We start from the raw sequence: 7,203 nt of genomic DNA, 5'->3' as shown, positions 1-7,203 counted from the left end.
GACAATCCAAGTGGTTTCACGGTTTTGACCTAAGTTTATAGTCAACTGGCTTCACGATGGATCTCCGTCACTATCTAATGTGGATAAAAAAGAAGGGATTTAGGAGAAACATGTTTTTATAAGGGAATAAAAACTCCAGGCAGAGAGAATGGTTCATGGTTTAGGAGGAAGGCATTAAGTTGGAAGGCTCAACTCAACTCATTATGCTTGTTATTGTATAAAGTAGGAACGTGTGTTTCTTTGTTGTAATTAATTGATATCTCTTTTTTCCTTTAAAAATTTCATCCTACATCACATTTTGTGGTCATCTTGTTGTAAATTGTGAACTATCTTACAGTAATTACTTTTATTGCAAGTTGTTTGCCCTTTTTTTCAACTTCCCGAATTTCCCCTTGCAAATGATCTAACCATATCACACAATTACGAGTTACAACTACCAAGTGATGTACAAGAACCTGTCCTTTCAAGTGACTCCAGTATAACATATGGACAGTACACAACAATACAGATCAAAACATAAACTAAAAAAGGATTAAATTAAAAAATATATATTTACAGGTAATCAAGCCTAATGTAATAGCACGCGTATGAAAAATGGCAGTTCTGGCAGTTCTCTAATCTCCCATAGTCCATACAAAAGCTGTAAGCTTGTAATGGGAACCATGATGCAAACAAATTAACAAAATAATTACACCCAAAAGTCATAAAGAATCATACAAATTCATCACATAACTTCTACAAATAATTCGAATCTTTCTTCTTTGAGAACACCAAATTGTAATCCTTGCTTAAATTAAAAGAGAACGATTCATGAAAAATTTGAACAGAGGAATAAATTAAGGACAACTAATACAGAACTATCCAAGAGAACAGGAAATGATAATTTCATGAATGTGAATGTAATACTACCTGCAGAGAAATCCCATCCTCCCCAGCCCTTACAGGGAAAAATTAGACACTAATTAACTACATCCAACATGATTGGAAATCACCCAGCTTTAGATGCCCCACTTGTAGATTTTGGCCCTATGTTCTTCCTCAAAATTTCAGACAACCTTGCACTAGCAGCTCGCCCTCGTTCTAGGCAGTGAAGATAATCATCCACTAGAAGAAAATTAAATAGAAAACTAATTAGATTACTGTGAAAACCCTATTTTGACATTTTCATTTTTATATGATTATTTAGGTCACCAGGCCTAGCCCAAAAATATGTAATAAAGAGATAGGATGAACACTCAGACCCACCAGAAGCACTTTAACGAACTCATAAAATAGATTTCCTTCGTTATTTGATACTTTTGAATTTGATTTCTTAGGATCAGTAAAAGAAAATTAATAAAAATATTCCTTATATTAATTTTTCACTCATTATTATGATTATGTGATAAAAGGTCTTTTATTTGGATTGTTAAGTTTAAAAATGCTTGTTAAAGAAAAGGGCAAAGTACTTTTAATTTGTATTTTTTTTTATAATTAACTTAGGTTAATTGTCTCAAGACAGGAGTGTCGAAGGTGGTGTGGGGTTTAGTCTCCACCCTTCTCCACATACAATCAATTCCCCAACCTTACATGGTTAAAATATTTTTTTCGGTTATTCCCAGAAGTATATTACTCTATTGTATATTTGCTGTCTGCAAGACAGCCGGCTTTTCCTTCTAATTGTTTCTTGTGTACAGATGTGTTAGTTAGTAGCTTGCTGTGCAAGCTAATCTGTTAGTTAGTTAGTTAATAGCTTGTTGTACAAGCTAATCAGGTTGGCTTTCCCTCTTGCACAAATATCATCTTGTAAACTGATTCAGTAAGTCAACTCGTTTTTACTCAATAAAATTCAGAAGTATAATGTCTTCTTTCTCTAGTTCAACAATTCCAATTTTTCTAAAATTTAATAAAATTGGTGGTGCGGTTCCATTCATTTTCACAGTAGAAAATAAGACCTACACAGCACATTCTATGCAAACATATGCTCAAGCACTAGGCTAATGTTGGTAAAAATAGAAACATGTGGCACAAACAATTCCTATTGACGGAACTAACTAAGAAAAGGTTAAAGAATCTGTGGCAGAATACCTGACATAGCACCCTGTGTAACAGAAGTCATGATTCCATGTGTCATAGGCTCACTACCCGCCTGCAATGATCTCTCCGGTAGGACCGAAACAATTGCATTTGGAAAAACTAAATAGGCAAATGCTTTCATTTTCTGCCATAAGATAAAAATGCATTGAATTAGAGTTGTGTACAAAATGCGTGGGACCTAAGAATCTAATTGAAAAATTTGTTCAGCCACAGGGACAATTAAATAGAAACTAAACCATGGTTGTGGGCTTACAGCAAAAGACATATCATTTGCTGAGTTCCACTACGCCTTAAAGCATGTCACTGACTAAACACACATGCATGAACTTTTCTAAGATAAAACACACATTGACTATTGGATGCATAATTAATTACTAGTCCAGAATCTAGATAGTCTGAATTTAATACATAGCTGGAATATTGGCTCTGCCCAAGGAAAAAATGGTTGCTGAAATTACAAGGCAAAACAAATTTCCACCAAGCATGAATTTAAAGACAAATTTTTAACATGGAAGAAATAAAGATCTGTAGGGCTTGCATTGGAAATGAACTGGGTAATGGGTATCACTGAAGTAAGTGCTGAACCATGTTGTCTTCTCATATCGCAGAAGCATATAAAAACAAGGTAAAATAATGTAAATTTAAAAATAAAAAAAAGGGTTAGCAATAGTATGCCACAAAAAAAAGGAGTGGTTGTTTATGTTTTCCGGAAAGAGCAGTTAAATTAATCAAACCTCAAAGGGGGTTAATGTAATTTACTCAAACAAAGAAAAGCAAAACAGAAAAGTGTTAGTGTTATAATATCAATGTTGAAAGGCTTGTCATGACAGCAATAACTGAAAAGAGATAAAAAGGTTTTAACACTTTTTTCGACTATTATCCACAAGGCATTTAGAAAACAAATAAGGTAAATGTACATCGCATTCTATTCAGCTGACTAAATTTACTAGATAATCGGTGAAGATAAAATAACACTTTAAATTAACCTAAAAATATTCTACTCACCTCCTCTTCGCCTTTGGTTGGGTCCAGCATAATACAACCACTATCTGTTACAGAACAACATATCGCTACTGTAGAGACAAGGATGAGAAATCATTAATTTTCATAGAAATAAACCAAAAGACAATAACCCACAAGTCTACATTACCAGCAAGATGTTTTAGGGGAATTCCAGCATCTACAAGTGCAGCACATGATGCATTTATTGCACATGGAAGAAGCTATATATTAAGTCAAGAAAAAGGAGCAAAAGATCCAGAAGCACATGTATTAACTAATGATCTCTTTAGGTATCCACCCCTTATGTAATAAACAATATAATCAAACTGAAGTGTATATATTTAATGGAATTGATGGTAATCTAATTTGTTCCTTCATTGTCCTAAAAAAGTAATAACTCGCCCCTGAACAGAATGACTGAACACCGTCCACTACCCACAACCCATTCTGATAGTTGACCATTGAACCTGAAGTGTAAAAATAACGTAATTGTGTTGAGTGTGGACATCAGGGAAAAATATAAATTCTCCATTTTTATGCCAATCAAAAGGGTCAAAATTTGAAAGGGAAGTGGCTGAAAGATCTGATGTATTAAATAGAATAAATTAAAAATAAAGGGATGAAACTTCACTCATGCATGTACACAATGGTGTACAGATTGTCAGTAAAATCATTATACATTGTCATGCAAGTCACAAGAAATCAAAAAGGCAAGTTATTCACAAATTGAAGAATTGCCAAATTAAAAGAGAAGGTTGCAGCAAAAGCAGGCAATCTCATATCCTTGAAGAAAAAGTTACCATATAAATCATATTAGAACTGAATTTTTAAGAAGGATACAGCACCATCATCGTGGACAACCTACAGTAGGAACGAAAACAGAAGGTAAACAAATAAAAATGTTTTCAGTTAACCACAAACAACACGTCACATAATTATCTACAAAGCAACCAACAACGGCAATAACTATGCTAAGGCAACAAATTAAAAGTTCCAATTTAAACCGATAACTGTTGACAAAAAAGAACCACAGAGCAGCACAGTCGTTCTCCAAAATTAGAGTAAAAGCAAAGAGGCAGTTGCATTGCATTGCACCACCATGTTGTTCGAATCTAACAAGAGAGAACAAAACTTGCCTGGACTATAACCGAAATGGTGGTGTTGGGATATATAGTTCGAATGCAAATGCTTTCCAGGGTTTTCTTCAATATCATCTCATACTCCTTCTCCACTTTTCCTAAACAATGAAAAAAAAATATAAATTAATTCAGTTCTTCAAAATGAAAAAGATGGAATTGAGCTGAGTAAATTAAAGGTGGAACCAATTTGTCCAGTCTTGGGTTTCCAAATAATTTCAATGGATGCTTTTTGAGGGTTTTCATTCTTCTTGGTTCCAGCTTTGGGCCCATAAACAGCCGCAAGCACCTTGGTTTCTCCTTGAACCCAACTGGCGGAGCCATGGGCACGATGCAGGATGGAACTGGAACAGGCCAGGGGTCTTAGTTGATTCGGACTCCGTCCATCACCTCTCTCAATCTCCATTAAACCCTAGAATTTTCTCCACTCACTCAGTGAGTCTCGCGCGTGACTAGGGATTTAATTCAAATGCTTTTTTAAAAAATAAAAAATAAAAAAATTATAAAAATTATGATTCTAATTATTCAAATGTATTTTTTTGCTGTCCATTCAACACTAGTGATTAATCTCCTCGCTACGTTGGAGGCACCTCAAAAGGTAGGATAACTAGTCCCAAGATTTAACGCGACTGCACACACAAGGCAGGATTCGAACCCCTGACATTGCTTAAGCGTGGATCAACTCCTACCACTTAACCACACACTTGAGGTTATTCAAATGTATTTAAATACATAAAATTAATTTTTCATTAAACAGATTTAGTGAAATTATATTTTGTAATTAGGTTTCATGCCCCCAAATATATTGATTATTTTTCCAAAAATAAATTCTAAAAATTACAGCTAACATCTAATGATTTTATTGTTCCAGACATGCTCATATTAGTGATATTATTATCGTCATCAAATCTGCTATGTAAAAATATATTTTCGTTAACTACAAATCATTGTTTAATTTTAATTAAATTTATCTTTTAAACATATTTTTTTTTCAAAGGATATAAAAGTTACAAAAATGATCGTGAGAATTGAATTTAAGAGTACATTATTAATATAAATTTTTTAATAAAATAAACTAATTATATTTTTACCTCCTATAATGTCCAATCCAGACATGTGACATGGCAAGGAAAGACCACCATTTTTAAACCACACAGTCACTTAGTTTTTTTCTAATTATAATTGGATCACTATATTAAATATAACATTATTACTTGAAGAAATTGTTTTTAAAATTTCTTTTTTAATGTTAATATAGTTTTAAATTAATAAATAATGTATTTATTTAATGAAAATAATTAATATTATAATATAATATTAATATATACTAATTTATTTTATATTTATTGAATACTAAAATTTATATTTATTAGATGAAAAAATATAGTAAAATTCTAAAATAAATAATATAATATTAGTTTGTGTATATATTATTTAATATATTTTATAGTATTGAAATGGATAATATAATATTATTGGTGTATAAAAAAGAAGAAAAATAGCTAAAAAAATAAATACAAGACAAAAAATAATCATGTGTGTGTATATTGTATAAAAGAAATAAATGTCTAAAATTAATATAATATTTTAATTCTAAACAACATCCTAATAAAAGGATAATATATTTTTATATCTAAACAATGTTTCATATATTTGAAATTAGAAATTTTAATTATTATACTAACAATTTTTTCTCAATTAAAATTTTTTAAATTTCCTTGATTCTTACTATTATGGATGTGTCACAATCATTTTTTTGCTATGCAACATTTATTTTCTTCACTTTATGAGTATTGGAAAGACTTATACATCTTTAACTACTGTCAATAGAATATGTCACTTGACTTTTACACCGTTGTTAGGAAGGTTTTTGACATACAAACTTGTGAAGGTTATTTGGTCATTATTTTTTGGGTTATAGATATATTTTTATCAAGAGAAAATTATATATTTTTATTTATTTGGTGTTTACACACAATTTCACATTGGTTTGATATTGTTTGCTTTATATATGAGCTTTCATGATTTTATTTTTAGTCATCCCGTAAAAGGCTTCTAATTAATGGAGTATGTGTGTATTTTATAAACTCTTATTTTTTTTCTCTTGGTTTGTATCTTAACAATCTTTTCCTCAAACAAAAAATTTAACTATCTCATTCAGCATAATCTATCTTTATATTGCATTTTTATTATTGTTGTTATGGGTTATTAGTTGTCATTGAATCCAACGGGCAGATTTGATACCAATTATGAGTTATTTTGTATTTGTATTTTGTAAAAATACATTTATTAAGAGGGGCTTGATTTTAACAACATACTAGGTTACTATACTTAATATAGTGCAACTATACAGTGAAAAACATAAAGGATTCAACTACACTATGAGATTACAATAAAATTCTATACATATATACAAATACATATAAAGTATAAAATACTAATACAAAACATTGTAGCACCAATCAAGTGTCTAAAAAATGACTCTTGTATTAGAACAACACAATAAAAAATAAGGTCATCTCTAACATGACCATCCACTAAATGTGCCCTCTAATATAATATTGTTTTACTTTCATACCAAATATGATCATTGCAGTTAAATAATATGAAAGAGCAAGAGTAAAATTGTGAAAGAAAACAACATATCAACAAATATAAGAAATAAACTTATAACAACATATACAACTTTAGCAACAAGTTAGCTTTTCACTTAAAAGTCTAACAACAACTTTAATAATATCCATCTCTGTTCAACAGAAACAACCGAGAATAATTAACTAACAAATGAGCAACTAAAAGTCAACAAGGCAATTGAATAAATAACTTATAAGTAATTGATAAGCAATTGAACAACTCTAAACACAATTGAACAACATAAACAATTGATGTGTCATCACACATATTAACTTATGGAGATCTCCTATAACAACGATGAACAGTTTCAGTGACTTAACTTTATCAAATCACAATGATTGGCATAAAACTAGAA

The 7,203-nt window shown here is 30.8% G+C and overlaps 1 protein-coding gene across 1 annotated transcript; it reads right to left on the bottom strand.

Annotated features, from left to right (window-relative positions):
* Nucleotides 1-701: 701 nt before the first annotated feature.
* Nucleotides 702-4,665, bottom strand: LOC109802232 (Ribosomal protein S5 domain 2-like superfamily protein). Its single transcript, XM_020363503.3, has 7 exons — nt 4,401-4,665; nt 4,215-4,315; nt 3,919-3,939; nt 3,227-3,299; nt 3,082-3,149; nt 2,068-2,200; nt 702-1,104 (listed from the first exon to the last, which is right to left on the bottom strand). The coding sequence occupies exons 1-7, from the start codon at nt 4,618-4,620 to the stop codon at nt 989-991; spliced, it is 732 nt and encodes a 243-aa protein (XP_020219092.1). The 5' UTR covers nt 4,621-4,665; the 3' UTR covers nt 702-988.
* Between the last annotated feature and the right edge of the window lie 2,538 nt (nt 4,666-7,203).

The sequence above is a fragment of the Cajanus cajan genome, chromosome 4 (genome assembly GCF_000230855.2).
Source record: "Cajanus cajan strain Asha chromosome 4, NIPB_CcT2T_4, whole genome shotgun sequence".
Lineage (NCBI taxonomy): Eukaryota > Viridiplantae > Streptophyta > Magnoliopsida > Fabales > Fabaceae > Cajanus > Cajanus cajan.
The sequence above is the reverse complement of the archived record's forward strand: the minus strand, read 5'-3'. Positions and strand labels throughout refer to the sequence as shown.

Coding starts and splice junctions, on each gene's coding strand:
- LOC109802232 (XM_020363503.3), bottom strand. CDS start 4,620: ATGGAGATTGAGAGAGGTGATGGACGGAGTCCGAATCAACTAAGACCC. Junction 3,940..4,214: donor CCATTTCGGTTATAGTCCAG/GCAAGTTTTGTT, acceptor TTCCTACTGTAG/GTTGTCCACGATGATGGTGC. Junction 3,300..3,918: donor TTGTCCACGATGATGGTGCT/GTATCCTTCTTA, acceptor CTTAATATATAG/CTTCTTCCATGTGCAATAAA.